Source organism: Hippoglossus hippoglossus, chromosome 22, assembly GCF_009819705.1.
Source record: "Hippoglossus hippoglossus isolate fHipHip1 chromosome 22, fHipHip1.pri, whole genome shotgun sequence".
NCBI lineage: Eukaryota > Metazoa > Chordata > Actinopteri > Pleuronectiformes > Pleuronectidae > Hippoglossus > Hippoglossus hippoglossus.
The window spans coordinates 5493255-5512584 of NC_047172.1; the positions used below are offsets into that span (position 1 = coordinate 5493255).

The 19330-nt window shown below is 41.6% G+C and overlaps 1 protein-coding gene across 3 annotated transcripts in view; it reads left to right on the forward strand.

The window, feature by feature from the left end:
- The window catches only part of slc25a21 (solute carrier family 25 member 21), an 86710-nt gene that overhangs the window by 40449 nt on the left and 26931 nt on the right, over positions 1–19330 (forward strand). For all 3 annotated transcript variants that reach the window (XR_004612690.1, XM_034576050.1, XM_034576051.1), the window contains one exon: positions 16583–16631. Coding sequence is in view for 2 of the 3 variants with exons in the window: in XM_034576050.1 (XP_034431941.1) it covers positions 16583–16631 (49 nt within the window). In the remaining variant the exon portion in view is untranslated. The remainder of the gene's footprint in view (positions 1–16582; positions 16632–19330) is intronic.

The window sequence follows — 19330 nt, forward strand, 5'->3', positions numbered from 1 at the left end:
ATAAGCAAACTGACAGATTCTTTTAGGACATGTTAGGATCTGTCCCAGGACCCGATTCTGTCCTACACTGGAGCCCCCACACATCGAAGGGAGTCTGAGCCAAGGTGTCATCTGCTACTTTTATGAACCTTTACATATCCAAACCCTCAAGAAAATACTCTGTTTCCATGTGATCCCTGAAATTTATAAATCAAGATTTCACCAACATGTTAAAGGTCATTCTTTGAATAATGTACTATTTTGAAATAAAATTAAATGGCCTAAAACCCCAGAATTCCTCCATAAACGGTTACAGTTTAAGTTTAATCATTTATTCCATTTTACTAATCAAATGATGTATATGACCTCTTGAAACTCCTCAAACAAACACCTCCTTTTGATTTTTAATAGTCTTTCCTCCCCCTTTTCTCAAAACTGGCTCTCATTTATTATTCTCCGCTGACAGTTTGGGGTTATTTCAGCTTTTCTGACAAATCGCAGGATAAAAGCAACCAGCACATCCATGCACGGTTCAGTTGGAGTTTGTCCAATGAGGAGATCTTGACCCCTTCAATTACAGGATGATGGAGTTATTTCTCTTGCGTGTTGCTGAATTTCATTAACAATTTCGCTTCCACACATGTGAAAGAAACTCTGTGAAGCTCAGAATCAAACACAGAATTTTTTTTTTCCGCCTTCATATTTGTTGCCCACAGTGTCTTGTTTTATTTCTGAGCAGTATCCAGTGCTCCTTTTAGAATAAATGTAAGGTTGCTGCAAATTCTTTCCAAGTGCAGCTGAGAACATCTGTATCTCTCTGATCTCTGCTTCCATCGGCTACCTGCAACAAATCTCTCACGAAGCCAGAAACCAAAGAACCAGGCCTATAATCTCGTGCCATCACAAGACAAAACACAGATTTGCTCCGTTGACTCTGAATCGGAGACTTATGGACTCAAAGAATGTTTGCTTGACCTTTTCTCAGCATCACCTCGGACACTGAGTCAGTTCAGAAAGTCGCTCTGTCTTTCAGTGCCAGTGGAGCAGCTCCCGGGATTGTCTCTTGAAAGACAACAACCAGAGAGCATTGCCTCTCATTTCCAGATTGAGCGACGTGTGATCATGTGTACACATCTTGACTTAACCGTCTCAGATTTCAGCAGTAATGCCATGTTTGCTCTTTATTTTGGATTTCTCTAGTTTGGCTATTTTTTTTCCTGCAGTTTATTCCACGGAGCCGCACATGAAGAACCAGTTTCTCTCTCTCCAGGCCTCTCTGAATCTGTTCCTCCTATCTGCAGATCTATCGTCTGTTTGTGTATGACTTTAGAAAGCACCGATAGGCCGTGGGTAGAGCCCGTATTGTGATTAAGGCAGAGTATGGTTTTCCCTGTGCTCGGTGCGCGACATGGCACAGGGCCATCTGCCAAAACAAAAGCCGTCAGATATGCCCCGTCACACAGTAAGCCATTAAGCCTGCCTGCCCGCCCGCCTGCGACAATTAATTACTCCATTTCAAATAATGTTGATAAATCATAGACATAACACAAAGCTGTGCTGCTGATTGCATCATTATTGCATCAGACCACTGCCGTATGTAACATAATCACTGTCTCTCATCAGACCCAAACCACCGGCGTGCATCTGGAGCTGTGTTATACAATGTTTGGAAAAAGACACGGCGAGCTTGCAAACAATATGTGTGAAGCTGCTAGTCTTGTGTCGGCGCTTCACTTGTCCCGGAGTCTTTCTTTGAAGGGGACAAAAAGGCTTTTTGTGTTTGAATAGGACAAACTTCCTCCCACACCCTACTTTTTCATGTGCTGGGGCATATTTGGTCTGTGTTTGAGCAGTGATGGCTGACTGCATTTACACTTTGGTAATGGCTTCCTGCTTTTAAACTGTCCCGGCTTAAGACGAGAGTGAACCATGCGGGTACTTCCCTTTTGCTGCAGCCGTCGCAGGTCCTGCCCCTGCTGCTACTGCTGCTGCCTTGCTGCTCTTCTCCTTTCTCCCCACTTCACGTCCATCAGCAAGCCTAGTACAGAAAGGGACAGACCACCCTGTCGGCTTATTCACTCTCTCCTCTACTGTATCACTCCTACCATGGATAGTTTGTGGACCGAAAGATCATATCACTCCTCAGGAATGTCCGCTGGTTTTTCAGTCCCTGCATCATTTGCATTTATCTACCTTGCAGCCTTTTTCTCAACCCGCAAAGATTGTGTGTTTGGAGAACGTCCCTACCATGAGGCATCCCGAAATGTCAGCCAACAAGAGTTTTTTCTTCCAGGTGGCACGATGCCTGGGCCCAGTGTAGATCTCTACCTGGACTGTATTTTTAACATCAAGCTAGATCTCGAGCTCAAGGCGGCATTTTTTAATTTTAGATGCCTTTCAGCAGCTTGATGATACAGGTGCTCAACAGTCTCTTAAAAGCAAAGGTGATGGTCTAGTCAGTGGCCGTCTGCCTCTAGTCCATCCAGCCTGTTCCAGACAGCAGCGAGCAACGGGGGGGAGCTTCAGCCTGTCCACATAGACAGAGAGGGTGTTAACAACTAATTAAAGAATTTACTGCCACACTAAAACTCCATTATTGCTGTTCCTTCCCAATTATTGGCTCTATTATCAGCTTTTATGGACTCAGGTGAGCTTCCGGAGAAAGTTATGCTTGTTTTGGTTGAGTGGTCAGCGCCGTCCCTTTTTAATAAAACTAGTAGAGTGCCTGTTTTAAACATGCTTGTTTGGAAAGGGCTGTTTTCTTGGCCTGTGGTGATGCTGGTTGCAGCTTTCTTTGTGAAACTGTAAAAGTGACCTGCAGGACCCTGATGCTGCCCCACCGCTGCTGCACAAAGAACTGCTCATCTGTTTATTCAAAGTTTGGTGAAGCTTGACTCATGCCTTCATTCCATTACACCTCAGAGCTCGGCCCCTCGAAATGACATCACACCTGAATAACTCATGTTGATGGTGTTCCAGTTGCTCAGGAACAATGTTTACGTTAGCCAGCTAGCCATTGTTAGCAAAACCAGTTCATAATAAGGTATTATGCAGGATTTTACGCATACTAGCATCCATCCACAGACAGTAATTGGAAAGTACTATGTGTACGACACATTTTATGTGTCAAAACTACAGCTTTCACTACTGTTGATACACGGAGCAGCCATCAAGGATTTCAAAGTCCGGGTTGGTGAGGTTCCTCCGACCTTCCGAGTCGAAATTCAAACTTGAGGGGGCATTCCAGCTGTAACTTCTGACTCGGGAGTCGGTAATTCCGAGCTCCGAGGTTTAATGGAACACGGAATCAATACGCAGAATCCCAAGCTGGAGAATCAGTTGTTTCCGTTTTCATGAATGGGCTCTAGTCGTGATTGACATTGTCACTTTATGCACACAAACGGTTCTTGAGATATTTGTTCCATATGCAGACAGATGGAGGAATTAGTAGATGACAGCATTGTTAATGGCATCCATGAAGAGGTTAATTTCCTATGTGTATTTTTCTTGTTACATTAAATGAAATATTCTCCTGCAGCTGCTTTCCTTTCTCAGACACTGAGCCATGTTTTGTTCCCTCACGTCTTATCCATCTTTCTCAGCGTCTCACCTCCCTGTGTGTTAATCAATCTCCCCTCTCCGCACCGTCCACTAGGTGACAGTACTGACACAGCTCTCCCCTCTGGGGGCTGGGGATGGGATGAGGCTAATCTCTGTTCACACAAGGTGAATTGTCTGTAGGACTGGATGTTATAGGCTCGGTGGGTGTGACAATCGTTGTGATTATGTTATAGTGATGTGGTGGCGTGGTGGTGACTTTAATGATTGTGGTGTCTACTGTGGAAAGTCCACTTACTACCCATTCACTATTCTGCTTAACGTCACTCAGCAGCATCGTATAAAGACTTCACCAAAATGAGCCGTTCCTTGTGCTCTGCATAAGCTCAAAAAAGTACCATACAACATAGAGGCTTGTTAGTTTTGATTGTTTCAAAGCGCTGAACTTTTCGCAGTGGTAATTCATTTAGCTATGTTACATTTACCCTTTCAGCAGCTCAAATGGGAGCCATACATCAAGAGGTTTCCACTTTTCTATCAGACATAATCTCACAGGGATGAGCAGCAAGTATTTTACCACCCTGTTCCAGCCAGATGTGTATGTTTTAACAGATTTAAGTGGTTATTTCACCATATTCACACTATTAATATCAATATAAAACGTTTTGACCCCTCACAAGGTTGTGAATATGGACGGGGTGCTCTGTAAACATAGAACTGCCCCAGCTTTTCTTATACAAGTCAAGGTTATTATCACCAGTTTAAATTATTAAAGCTCTGTTTCTTAGAAATAAGGTTTTGTTCATCTTTGTGTGTAGCTCTTCGTGCAGATGTGCCACATGTGTTCTACATGTTGCCCATTCTTGAGGGGCTCTTATGTTTCGATGGGCCAGGGTCAAATTTTCACTCTAATTTATTCTATTCAGGTCACATGACATAGTCTATAAGGATAAATTAATGAATTTTATCTCTGGAACCACTTTTACACACAACTAACTCTCTTGACTATAGTGACAACACATGTGTTGAAAACCAGCCAGAATTAGTTGAACCAGAATGTTGAAATGAACAGCCTGGGCTTAAAATTACAAAATGATTTGTTCACACCGCTCACACAAGTTCTGACTCTTCTGAGGACATGGATAACATTTCCCAACTGCATATTTTCAGTTTGCATTCATTGTAACACGAAGTTAAACAAACATTTTGTTTCTCTAGAACTGGGAGCTGTTTAGTCACTTATTGCAAAATCGATGAGAGCAGATAAGAGTTTGTTGTGTGGACGAGCTCTTTATGTTTTTTTCGGTACAGTATTTTTCGCCCGTCATCTCTTTTAAATTGAGTGTAGGTGATGTCAGCAGCACTTTGTGACTTTCAGGCTGCATTTGACCTGTAGGCAAGGGTGGAGGTGATGACATGAGTGATGAGATGATTTATGAAATGGCGCAGACAGGTGAGTTCTGGGGAAAGTACACAAAGAGACTGCGGCAGGTGAAATAATTAGGCACTGCAGTGGTGTCAGGTTAAAACCATAATATGCCAGTCTTGGGTTTTTTCCATATTTTTATTTGAATTTAAGAATTAAATGTTTTTCAGCTGCTAATTTAGCAAATGTCCCGACGGGCTTGTAGAGGCAGTTGGAAAATAACTTGAGTATGTGGCTGCAGAGCAAAAATTGCTAACATTCTTCGAGTGTGGATCTGGGATGTGATAAAATTACAGTAGTTCTTCACTGTCATGTCTGTGTGCAAAACATCTGTCTTGTCCAGGTGCTTAATTTAACAAAGAGTAACTTATGTCTGTCTTGGAGCCCTTGTACACTTTCGTACATTTTAAATGTTATTACTAGAACCTGATTGATGTGGATGTGCGGGGGGGCTGGTGCAGATACTGGTATTAGGGTGTAAAACATTTCCCATATCACAATATTGGCTGAGGTACTTATAAATGGAAGGGATTCCTAATAGGATGTTTTCAAACCCTAAAGACATAGAAATGTAATTGAGGTTTGGTATTGTGCAGTTTAACAATAAATATCGAAATTGAATTAAGAATCTATAAAACATAAATGCACGTCTTTTCTGCATTGGTTATCGGTCTGTTCGTAGATTTACAGATGTGTCTGGGCCTCTGGGCTGGACAATAGCTACTCGTATCCTTAAAGAATTCATAGATTTTAGTCACGTGAGTAAATATTTGAATGTATAAAGATAAATAATAATGTGACAAAAGAAAAATTTTGGTTTCTGACCAATTTTTTCTTTGGGAAACTTCTTACCTTTTATTTCTAAAAATGAAAGTCTGTGACTGCCTTCCAGAAAATGTTTGAACTTATGAAAAAACATTATCGTGTTACGTGGTAGACCTCTCATCATGTTGAGCACGTCTTTGATTTTTGAGCAGATTATTCTGTTGCAATTATGTAAAGTATCTTGTGACCCGAAGTCTGGGAACCACTGATATTGCAACCTCTGCATATTGTGCTGTTTTTTGTCGGACTACATTTCAGCCTCTCCGACCATTGTTGTGGGGTTACAAGGTTTATTTAGTCCGGTGACAGGTGTCCTGCAGGAGTTGGAGACGATTTGTTTAAAGAAAAAAACCTCGTTAGAGAAGTTGTGCTGCGATGACACGGAGCACTTCCTCTCAAACATCAGTTAGACCCGGTTTTGCATTCATTTTGTCCCCTTTTCTTCCCCTCCTGTCACTCGCTTCCGCGCTGCTGTTGCAGCTATTTGCATCTAATGGCATGTAAAGGGTGAAAAAAATGTGACCACAGGTGTCAAGAAAACAGTGACAGTAATGGACGAGGGACGCTCCGACACTGACAGCGCTGCACTATCGGCACGGTCTGCCTGTCAGTCTGTCACTAACTTATCATTATCCAGCACAGGCCGCACAGACCCTGACCCAGTCAACAGTACACACACACACACACACACATTTAACTTCCATCAATATCAGAGTTCATCTGAAGTTTGACAGACAGGGACATACCCGAGCTGTCTCCGTGTATTGCCAGTGGCGAAAATTGCGCCATGACGCATGACTTCCAACGATAAATCTCAACTGGCGACAGCAGCTCAACTGAAAAATCAATACATCAATCATAAACAAGATATTTTGGCACAGTATGTGGCGTGATTAATTTAGATTTTGTTAAATTGTAAAAAGAAAACAATGAAGAAACCATTGACATGTTTGATTCTGGGTGTTGGCCGACTGTTATGAGAGATTGCGAAAGTGTCAGGTAAAGTAATTGTGTGGGTAGCCTGTTTCTTCTCTACATCTTTTCATTGCAAGTCATGCATTGACACCCCCCGGATCTGTTAACAGGATGTGCTGAGGCTCTGCAGGATACATGTCCCAATTATTAGAAACTCCTTCAGTTTACCTTGGAGAACGGTTAAAATAATCCTGACTGGAGGGTTTTATGAGGCAAAAATGGAAAATTGTCCCTGTTGCAAACTGTCTACACTGTAGTGGAATTTCCTGGAAAGAGATTTAGACTTATGACCAGGGGTGTGACGATTCTCCAAAATCCATCTAAGGGTTGTTTACATGTTGAGCTACTTAAACTAGCCGAACTTTGACCACAGGCATGATGAGACCAAAATAGTCACATGACAAGTGCAAGTTGGTGCAATGTGTAATATGTACAAAATGTAAAGTTTGAAATATGTCAAGTACAGCCCAACTGGATTAGTTATGGATGATCCCGATATTGGGGAGTAAAACATATCCAATATCCAGCAGATTCCTACACTTAATTATAAAAAACTAAATGTAAACATGAATGCACATCTTTTCTACATTGTTCATTTTTTAAAATAAGTTTTAAATATTGGCAAACATTAACGCTGATTCCTATATGTCTGTGAAAGGCTTGCGTTGGCCCCTAACCCTTTTTATCGGCCAACTAAAAAAATCATTACAACGCTAACTTATAGATATAAAATTCATGATTTACATGTTATTGTTTATTTGAATGTGAAATGAAAATGTGCTCTGTTACGTTAGTGAAGTGATGAGAGTCCAAAGAAGCCGTACCTGCAGCGGGGGCAACAGATTGCTGTGTCTCGGTTCTCTAGTCCTGTAGTTAGATAGAAGATTGTGGTTGTTTAGGTCGTATCACTGGTTCAGTCTCAGAATTGTAACACCCACCTATATGACTGTGCAATATTGAAAATGAAACATTTTAGACAGCTTTATATGAAATTAAACAACTTCAACTTTACTGCTGAGATCCACCCTTAGAAGAGATGGTAGCCGGCAAAGCAGCAGCACCTTGTTGCTGACACAGGAAACCACAGAGTGCCATGATACTTGCACCTATCATCGTGGGGCCCTCAGTTAAGAAATCCCCTGCTGTCATTGGAGATGACCCCGCTTGTTTTTCTAGGCACCCTTTGAGCTTTCTCAAGTGCAGAATTAGGGACTGTTTGGGGAGTTAGCTGGGATGCTTCTGCGCGTCCCAGGACAGGAAGCCTGATTGGTGATATATGTGATTAATGGCGCTCTCTCACTCACTCCCTCTCTCTCTCTCTGTGTCTGCTTCCAGATGTTTTGAGCCATAAGGTCTTATAAATATGTAGATTCCTACATAATCAGTTCCTCTGTACTTGTGTTTGGTTTAGGAGATGGAGGTAATACCTTCTTTTTTTTTTCTGCTTTTCCTGCTGGTTTTGGTTATTTATTTTTTTCCACTACTAATTTGCTGAGAATAGTTTTAACCACTGCTGACAGAAGAACAGAGCTGGATTAAGAGCATAAATCACTTTTAGTAATGGTTGTCTCCTTCCACATTAATGACATTACTTTTTTTATTAGAAGAATTACAGGTAATTCTTTCACCACAAACCCCTTCTCCCTACGAGGTGATTACACATGTGCTTATGATAGATTGCTTGTGCCATTACTGTATCAAAATGGTTTATACTCCGTTTCAATTTTAATGTGATCAGTTTGGAATTGTTTCACCGGCTGTTTGCTTTAAAAACAGGTTTGGCTCCAAGGCAGTATTTCAATACCATAGTGTGCCTCACTTGGTTGTAACTATGGTTTATTGGTCTGACCCAAACCAGCTGACCTCATGTTATTCCGCTACCTTTCTGTTACATTTATATCATCCACTTCCTAGATTTTCCTTGTTTATGCCAACCGCAAGTGTTTTCTAACGAATTCGGTGTGAATTTATGATCACCTGTCGCAGTAGGTTTCTATTTTAATAAAGTAACACATTAATGTGCCAGAAAAATGTAGTCAGACAAATGTTAATTGTAGGTTCTGAAAGACAAACACGGCTAACATCAACACGTTCTGATATAATGTCTGAGGAGAAACGGGTTTAACAAGTCTGGAGGTAAAAATACGCTCCAGTTAAAAGGAATTATATCAAGTAGGTTATGTTTTCCTCCGTGTATGTTTGTCTCTTAGTGTATTTGTTGGTAAGATTACACACAAACCCTTAAACAGATTTCAGCAGGACTGGGTGGAAGGAAGCGACTTGGGCCGAGATGATTCTCTCACTTTGTTTAAAATTGTGTCATAGGATGTTTTTTTCGCATTTTCCTGAATTCCCAAAGGAATAATTGGTGGATCTTGATGAAAGAATTCCGGCACATTAAGGAGGACTGTGGGCAATTGTGTGCATATCCAAATACAAATTTGGATCGAGCAGATTTTAATGTGTTTTGACAAGGGAGCTGTTGGACCTTGCATCTCAGTTGGTTCCAGTGCACAGAGGTATTTGCTCTACTAAGCCAATCTAGTCAGTTTGTTTGTTTAGTTTATTTGTTAGCAGGATTATGCAGAAACTACTAAAAAGATTTCTACCCAACTTGGTGGAGGGATGGGGCCTGGGAAGAGCAAATTGAGTTTTGGTGCAGATTGGGATTAAGGGCTGGATCCAGCATTTATTTTCACTTTATTTAATATACTTTATGACAAATAATATTGATTATAAGACCAGTTTTCTTCAGGTGTAGTTTTGTTTGCGCTTGGTGGAGTTCAACTCAGGGCCAGTTTAGTTCTATCTCTTGTTTATTGTTTATATCTCCCTGGAGTTCGCAATCTCTACGTGCACATCTTTTATTTATTGCTCAATTTATCACAATCGACTTTATTCATTCTTTCACCTCTATCTCTGCTGGAGCATTAAAACAACCTCGAAATTAATCAGCGTTTCTGAATCGGAGCGTCTGGCCCGGTTGCTGATGGATATCACTTTGGCTTTGTTACTGCAGATGACAAATTGCAGGGGAGCAGCAGCTCGCAGGGTTTGTTTAGCATTCCAGATCCGATGTGTTTTGAAAAGTATTAATGGAGGACACGAAGGTATGCAATATCACCTGCAGGTTCAGTCAAGAGCTCTTGTTAAGACCAGAGTGGGCCTGTGAGGTGAAGCTCTGTCATCATGACACTCGTATTCCTCACATCACGCCTCGAAACCTCAGGACAAACTATAATTTTCTACTTTGGCTCTCAGTGAACCGAGAAATGTTCTTTGGTAATTTTCCCAAAACATTTAGCGATATGTTAATTCATTTCTGAATCGCATTGTTTAAAAATATGAAACAAATTCAAATTAATTACAATTAAATATCATAAATCAAAATTCTTCATAATTTAATGAGAATAATTAAGAAACCATTATTAACATATTTAATAAACTAGCTAGTACGCTACCATCAGAGACTGTAGCATTTACAGGGTCAAGTAAGCGTGTGAAATTAGCGGCCGGTATGTCTCTCATATATTCGTCCATTTAACTTGGGGAGTCTCACTTCCTGTGGCAGTGACCTTCTCCCTGTGGCTGCTTGGAATTACAGTCATTCAGTGTGTCTCAGTATGATGGATGACACCTGCACCCGTTGAGCAATCGCTCCCTGGCGCACTATTGTTTTTCTTTCTCACTTTTTTGCGTGGGAGCAAACTGTGTGCATTCCCGAGCCAAAACCAACTCAGATAATCATCTCATCTGCATGATGTATGGTCTTCTTTCTTTGGAGGGCAAGTCGTCAAACGACATGGAATGTCTTGCCAATATGGTGGTGGCATTAGTGGAGCTACCAGTGAGGCTACTTGTCTGGTTCGGCCCAGAGACACCTCTGCACTGTTGACACATAATCACCCCAGACGCCTGGACTACGAAGAATGGTTTGCGGTTATCGGAGTCACTTTAGGTTTAGTTCAGGCAAACCTGCTCCGGAGCAGGTTAAGGTGGAGATAAGAGATCAACCAGTATAAAATCTCTCCCCACTGACAAACGAATTCCTTTGAAACATGGATCTTGGAGGATCCCGTGGAGCTCCGTTCGAGGGTCTCTGAGGAGGACAAGGGTCAGAGACCGACAAAATCCTTGTGCCTACTCTGATGAGTATCTTTATGAAAGATATAGATCCTCATCAGAGGGAATGATAAACCTTTGTCAGCTGCTGGAGCCGAACATAACCAACCTGACACGTAGGAGCAATTTGCTCACAGTACCACAGACTGTCTGCATCGCTCTGTGTGTGTTTACTTGAGGGTCTCTCTCTCTCTCTCTCTCTCTCTCTCTCTCTCTCTCTCTCTCTCTCTCTCGTGCAGTCAGCTCTCACCAAAGTGACACAACACTGTTGAGCGATCCGCACTCTCCTTAAAGGGAAGGATATGGAAAGAATAAAACAATTTCTGGTCAGTTAAGTCAATCACTGCTGCTAACCAGTACATCTCAATCTCTCCCTGTTTCCAGATGCGCCAGGCGCAACCTGTCACCAGTGTGCCAAATCCACATAGTCCTGTTCTGTGGATCATGGCGCACAAAAATAAGTCCATATGTTTTTATTGATTAGTAATTGCAAACGTTTCCACAACAGTGTATCCTTGGAGTCAGTGCAGACAGTGTGTGTCAAACTGAAGCTCATTAAAGAGGCTACATCATGTGATTAAGTGAAACGTTTCATCTCTCATCCAAGAGGCTTCTTCACTTCGCCAGGTCTTGTTAGTAAAGAACAGATTCATATCTCGTGGCCCCGAGTTATTTAGAGAGAGGAGCAACAGTTGTTTGAATGAAAACAATAAGGGTGATAATTATGGATATAAAGATGTTATTAATGGCTCACCAACAGTTCATTTAATGATAATAAATGTTGTTGAGAGACAGACAGAAGTCAATGCGGGGGCAGAGAGACAGAAAGAAGGGAAAAGGTGCTCAGTGCATGATGGAAGTAGAAAATCAGAACAATGTCTCACCGTAACCTTGCAGCTCATTTGTTTCCACTGCACAGTTGGTCCATACACTGATTCTTGCCCAGAATATATTTGTGGAAAATAGCCAGTTACCAGGAGAAGTTGGAGTCAGAACTACGTAACTCTGTAGCACCATCCCCTCACTTTGCCCTCACTGTAGTCTGGTAATGCCAGACCAATACACATGGGTGTGACTGGCTCAGAAATTCCTGTGTATATTTTAGATTTTCCAATGTGTGTTTATTTAGAGCCTGACCGATATGGATTTTGGGGGCTGATAACGTTAGGGAGTAAAAAAAAAAGACATTCCGTGCATTTATTACCGTCTAAATTCCAACTTCATCAGAATTCTCCACATCAGCAGCAGCCATCTTGGTTGTTACCAAAATTGCTTCGGCAGTTCTCCCATTGAGTGTTCCTGTGTTGAAGGTGGATAAACATGAGCTCTCAGATCGGCCTATTTCCCAGTCTACCCTCTCCATGCTCAGTGCATCGGAGGCTATGGAGGGGTGTGAAGTGCTGAGAGCGTGTGGGTTCACTACTGCTGTGCTCTACGATTAAACAGTAGTACGTGCTGACAGCTGGAGTAGAAGAGCATGAAGCGCTGAGGCACAGTGCAGAGGGAGGCTGCCTCTGCCAGGTTGTGGAAATTACCTATTTTTGGTGTCTTAAGGCTTTGACGTATGACTGTTCCATGATGCGTCACCAATCAAAGCTGAATCTAAATAAGGAACAATGATACTCTATGTAACAGCAAATTGTTCCTGTGCACCTGCAGGTGAAAACAATCCCCTTCCTAAAATATCACTAATTAGTTGCTCCACCAAGCATTGCCTCATTAGATCAAAATGCATTACATTGACAGGTTGGTCTTTTGTGGATCTGTCATCTGTTGGATGAATACAACGCCCTCATCTGCAGAGGCTGTTTTTGTGTAATTTGAGTGACGAGGCACAGAACCACATTGTTCTCTCTTGACTCTCACTTTCACTTGGAAAAATAAATCCTTGTTGCTGTTTTGCATATTCAGCACAGAGAATGCTTTTGACTGAGAGCTGCCAAAGGGCATTCAAGGATATCATAATCAACAACCAGTAGCAAGTGACTTAACTTTGTTTTTTTTGTGACACACTAACTATATACAACCAACTGATTGTCATTAGACAAAGACAAACCTTACCTAGTATGAGCAATGTTTTACATGCATAACTCGCCCTACCAGACAGCACGTCGTACAAAGGCCAGTTCAGTACTATGGTCATAGACTTCCTCCTGTTGAGTTTTTTCCTTCTAACTCCTCTAGCCTGTCATCTCATCTGCCATCAGCTGTTCTTAAGGTGTGTCATCTGCAAGGGCGTTTGACAGATGCTCAAACAAACACAACCGAGTTTTGCATTTGTACTTGTCATCACTTAATCCTTCTACAACTGCCAGCTGTACAACACAACACGCATTGATAACTGACGTTATCCTCATATCTAAACAGACTGGTCCACAGGCACTTCACTACTGAAACACTGACAGCCTGAGAACTGAACACACTTAAACATGCCGAACTAATCACTGTATCAGAATTTCAAAGTGGGGGCAAGTCTCCTAATTAGTGATGTGTGTTAACTAATGTTACCTTTCTAGGCGTCTGGAGACGTATCTCCTTTAGGAGTTCCTGTAATCTGAGGTTTACGATGAGGCCCAAAATCTCTAGTGAATCATTTTAAGTCCAGATGTGCAAACATGCTCTGGTCACTTGGTAACCCGCTCAAGTGCTTTCTTCTTGGTTATTAACAATAACCTCTCCAAGTGCATGATTTTTACCAGGATAATCAAAATCTGTGTTGTTTAAATGAATGGATAATTAGAATTTTAGGCCTTAAATAGTTTCAAGTATGTAAAATATGTTACCTTGGATACAAGACATGTCTTTATTATGTTAACGTTCATTAAATGCTACTTTCATCCAGATTCATCAAAGTTTTAGAGTTGTGCATAGCTTGTAATGTCTGTGTGTTGTAGTTAATTTGCAAAGATACAGATATTAACACGCTGGCTGTGGGAAAGACGATGAATACCAACTGTCTCTCCCTGCAAGATAACACAGTATTTCAAGGGTTATTCTCTACTAGGCTATTTCACCTTGTATTCAGGTGTAAATAATTTGATATTTCTCTATATCTGTCATACTTGACATACATGTGTCAGTTTGATCTTAAAGTCTTGAATCCTGCAGAAACCCTGTGTGTTCTGTGCTGCTGTTTCCTGTCCCACCTCTCTGTGTATCTGTAATAATATATTCTAGATTGTTGTCCAGACTCTAGCCTGTTTTGTTCCTTTCCAGTCTACAACTATGAGGGACACATGCTTTACCCAAACAAAGAAAGTATAGTTCCATGAGTAAAAAGTAAAGACAAAACCCGCTCCATTACTGTGCATGTGAATCTGTTGCTAAACATAACCATACAAATACGTGACTGAAAAATGCTCACAGGGTGAAATATCAGCCTTCAGATTCACTTATGAAGATGCTGTTTGAGTCTGTACAGTGATCTAACATCATCCATATTGAAGCCTGTGGGTCTATGAAAAAAATGATTCTGCCTTGAAGTCGAAGCAAAACAGATCAGCAGAGATTATAAAATCAAACTTATGGGCCAATGAGTTTGCCAGTAAGTCCTCATAGAGGAATCCTGCAGGACATGTTTCTCTGCGATAATGTGAACCCAGCTTAAATTTGTATCGCACACAAGTTTGCAGGAGAATTTTGGAAGATTTCTTTTATTTTTTTTGTCTCGTCTTTTTTCAATGCGTTTGCCTTTCTCATTAAGTGTTGAAGTATGCCGTTTAAATGGCATTCTCCAAACCTCTCTTTCCCCTCGATCACCTGTCGCAGCATGTTCGGTCCCTTCCCAGCATCTTCTGTGTTTACACAGGTTGATCAAGCAGAAAGGCGGGTTTGGTTTCATCACGTAATCTGATTACCTGCTGAAAGGTTTGATGCTACTCATCTCGACTGCTCTCCTACTAATAGCAACGGCCTGAAAATGATATGTCCATTTCAAGGCTTGTATTTACCTTTTCAGCGCAGTATCATTAACAACCACAGTCAGGTCAACTGAGCCGGAACAGATGGAATCTACTTAGACTCTTGCCTGCTGGTAGCTTGGTTCACTTGTTTTTTTGGTTTCTCCCATTCATACATCAAGATACAACTGTAGACAAAGTAATTTTTCTGCGGTATTTCACTTGATAATTACTTCCCTGGAAAAACCCCAGAAGACACACTCTTTTATAGACAATATGTTTAATTGAGCAAATTAGAAAGAGCCCATATAGCACAGCAGCTGTGTACACACACGGTGGAATCTGCAAGGGAAGCCCTCGGAGCACCAGTAAAGGGATGCAGTGAGAATTGTGTATTCAAGTAAAGATCCTGATTGAGTGAGAAGGCCTCCGTGCCAGAGCAGTGGCTTTTCAACACAGATGCACATAGTTAGCGTGTGTTTGAAAACCTCCGAGTCCCTCACTGATCACCCGGCTGCATTGATTCTTCAGCCGCTGGCACGTTGCTCATGTACTGGGTTTACATGTATGATAAGGTCGGTGGCTCCTGCTGACATGTCGGCAGTTATAGTCCCTCACAAGAAGCTTTTGAAACAAGTCTCATTGGATCACTCATTCAGACCATTTTCTCATTGGAACGACACAAGACTCAAAACACCAAGAATCACTGACATTTATTTTAAGCTGAGGGATAATCAGGCTGAAGATAAGGTTTTCAAGAAGAACAGCAAGTGTATTTAAACAGACATTTAGCTTTTAAAAGCTGCTTTAAAATGAATGCATGGACAAACATACACAGATTTAGATGCAAGTAGTGTGCAACAGTGACAAGGAGTTAAAGGCCCTGTTTTAACCTGGCATAAACGTAGTTCCTGAGAAATCTGATCACAAGTGGACAACGTTCGTCTTTTCACACCTGGCATTAAAATCCATCCTGAGTATGTCTCCTGTGACCACTTGTGATCGAACATCATTTCCTTGCTCTGTATGCAAATAAACATGTAATTCATTTTTGTTCGCAAAGAGTAAATTGTTGTTTTTACCCAGGCTGAGTGTACAGATGTGTCCGATGCTTGTGTGTGTCTTTGTCGACAAGAGGGAGAGAATGAGAGTGATCAGAGTCAGGAGGCGCTGAATGAATCAATGAGCTCCATGCAGCTCTCATAGGAGGAAAGACTTTACCCATTCGAATTAAAAAAACTAACATTATTTGGTGGTCAATGTTGATATTGTGGCAGTGTCCACAGACAAATCCACTTACGGACACTGAAAAGCGTAAAAATCAGTTTGATTCATTGTGAAGCTGCAGCGGGTCAGAGGATGTCAGCTGAGTAGGAGGCCCTTCAATGGGGCCCAGGATGCACTTGTGTTCACAAAGCGAAAAAGAATATGGCCACATGCGTCCCAGCCTACTTTCTAATGTCTAAGTGATTGGATCTGAGGACGTATTAGGGTACATAGTGCTGACCAGTTGTGATCGGATTGCCCTGAAAGGTAGTTAACACCAGGACTGCTTGACAAAACTCAAGCAGCCAGTCCCAGTTGCCGTAGCCCCTGTAGCCGCTTATTGAGGAGGGTGCATATCTATGTCATTACCCCTCAATGCAAGTATTCTGTGTAAATAAAGCTTTTCTATTAAGACTAGAAAAGTGTTAACATGCGGGATTACAAATTGATAGACGTGATTGAACACAACCAACATACACCTTTTATATCTGTGGCTGTTGAAGAAACTAATCCTGTCTCTTTTTATTCTTAGGTTTGGTAGAGATCTGCCTGATGCATCCCCTCGATGTGGTGAAGACGAGGTAAGCCGCACATTCTACCAGAAAACACACACGTTTCGTCATCTATTGTGAAACTCGTGTACCTAAGGTTTAAGCTACTTACGAGAGCCATTTTGGTTCACATCTGCTATGAATCCTCGCGGTGGGCATGTGGGTCTGTGCAGTGAAGTTCCGCACATACCAGGTCTATTTTTCCCATCTCAAGCAAGCCTGGCAAGCACTGCACTCATTCTCCACTCAAACGTGCACCGGTGCCAAGGGGCCTTAGCCATTTTCTGGAAAATGAAATGCATCATTTACCCATTCATCCCCCACAAAATGTTAACCTTAGATGTTTTATGTTTTCAAGTGACTGAACATTTTTTACCTTATTACTTAATTTAAGAAAAAAGGATCAGACAATTTTCCCTTTTTTTTTTTTTTGACGAGCAGTCGGCTGTTTCCGAGCGGGACGTGGACTCGCAGCGGACCATATCAGATGCCACTTAATGCACTCGCTGTGTTTAATGCCTTGTTTTCCGTTAGCATCTCCTGTTATGCAAGAGCGGCGGCAGCAGTCCCGAGCTGCAGAGTGATCAAGAGCCTCACACCACAGTGTCTCAGCCAGCCATAAACAGGTCGTGGGCTTCTACTAAAGCTTTATAGTCTTTCACAGGCCCAGCCAAGACCTCTGGCTTCGTTCTGAGCCCCCCTGCCCCATTCACTACTTGTCAGTAAATTGTACTGCTTTCTCTGTCATTTATGGCAGCAGTTTCTTGGTAAATAAATTGCCCAGTGTGCCTTTTAAAAAAAGTGAGATGGTTGCACTTTGAAGGCATTACCACCACCAGAACACAGAAGGAAAGGCGGGGATAAAAGCCAAGGGGTGAGCAGTGTTGTATTAGTCGATATCTGATACTTTGAAGGCACACAGCGTGATTTATGGTCACGTGTAGCAGCTATGGGGGTTTATTACAGGTAAGTCTTGAGCTCTGCCTGTCCGTCCTCACACAGGGTCAGGGTTAAAAGTGCACCCACTATTTTCTTTGTAATGCTCTTCCTTAAAAAGTGATAAAAGCTGCTCTAAAACTGGACAGCTTTATCTGTTTGTTTTCTGCTCGCGTTGCCATGTGTTTGTGTTGATGGACGGTCTGTTGCCGAGGACGGGTCAGCGTGAAGGGATCTTGTTTGGTCTTGACTTAGAAAAAACTTTTTTTTTTAACCAAATGCAAAAAGAGAATAGCGTCTCTGCTGATTATAATTGAAATTTAGATAATGTTGAGAGAAACTATCGGAGGTTTTTATGTACACTGAATAAAAGACGTGCAGGATATGCACAGATATGCATACACACTGTACATGTATGTTCACACACTTGTTCACACACTTAATATCCACACGAATTCATAAACCAAGCAAACATACCAGCTAATTGGGACACTGAGGGAGCTGAAATCTATTAGCAGAAACCTTGGAGCCAAGAGTCAGACACAGCCACACTTCCACTGCGTCTCGCTCCCTCTCTCTCTTTCTCCCTCTCTCTCTCTCTCTCCCTCTCTCTCCCTCTCTCTCTCCCTCTCAATGGCATGGCTCTTATTAGGCACCGGCTCCTGCTTTAATGTCCACTGGTCCAAATTGCACAGCAACTGGAGTAAATTTACTTTTTTCCACCAAGTTAGAATCAAAGGGATTTTTTTCTTTCTTTCTCTCTCTTTCTCTCTCTCTCTCCCTTTTCTGTCTTTCTTTTTTATTTAATTGGAAAGTAAACTTGACAAAATGTCTACCTGCCTGGGAGCTGATGTTACCTATTTTCCAAATTAGGTTTTGTCTGTCTCTGTGGAGAATGGGGGGTGGGAACTGCAGTTTAAGGATTAGCCACACGCCTCAATACTCCACCAGAAGATAAATACTATGAATATACTACAACTATCAATTAAAAAAATGCCAGCTTTTTATGCCTCCTCTCCGGCGACAGCCAGTGGCCGGAGGTATGATGTTTTTGGGTTGTCTGTCCGTCTGTCCACGTGATATCTCAAGAATGCCTTGAGGGAATTTCCTCAAATTTGTATTCAGATAGACTCAATAATGATCTGGTGAGATTTTGATGGTCAAAGGTCACAGTGACCTCACAAAGCAATTTTTTTCGCCTTGTATATCTTTGGAACAGCATCAAGGAATCCTTTCACATTTGGCACAAACATTCACTTGGAGTCAGTAGCCAGAGGTCAAAGGTCATGGTGGCCTCACAGAGTAAAGGTCTGTTCTTCTTGAACATGATATCTTAAGATCAGATTGAGGGAATGTCTTAAATTTGGCACAATCGTTCACTTAGTGAATTAACTAATTAGATTTTGGTGTCTGGAGGTCAAATGTCAAGGTCACAGTGACCTCCAGTCCCTGTGAATGTAATACGTTAGGACTGCGATTTGAAAAGAGCGTCACCACTCTTCACAACTGCTCCCTCAAAATGTATATATAATACTATATAATGTAATACAATATGCATTACAACTTATATGCAATAACCGCTTAGCTGTTGTATTTTATATATTGTTGTATAACACACAAAGTGCCCATATTTATACCTATTTTTTAAATACTTTATATGTTTCGTATTTCTATTTATAAAATTCAATGGTCTCTCCTATTCTTGTTTGGAGCAAGTGTAAAAAAAAAAAACAATTTCCTCCAGGAATCTAAATATTCAGATTCTGATGAGGACATAAACATGATCAGCAGCA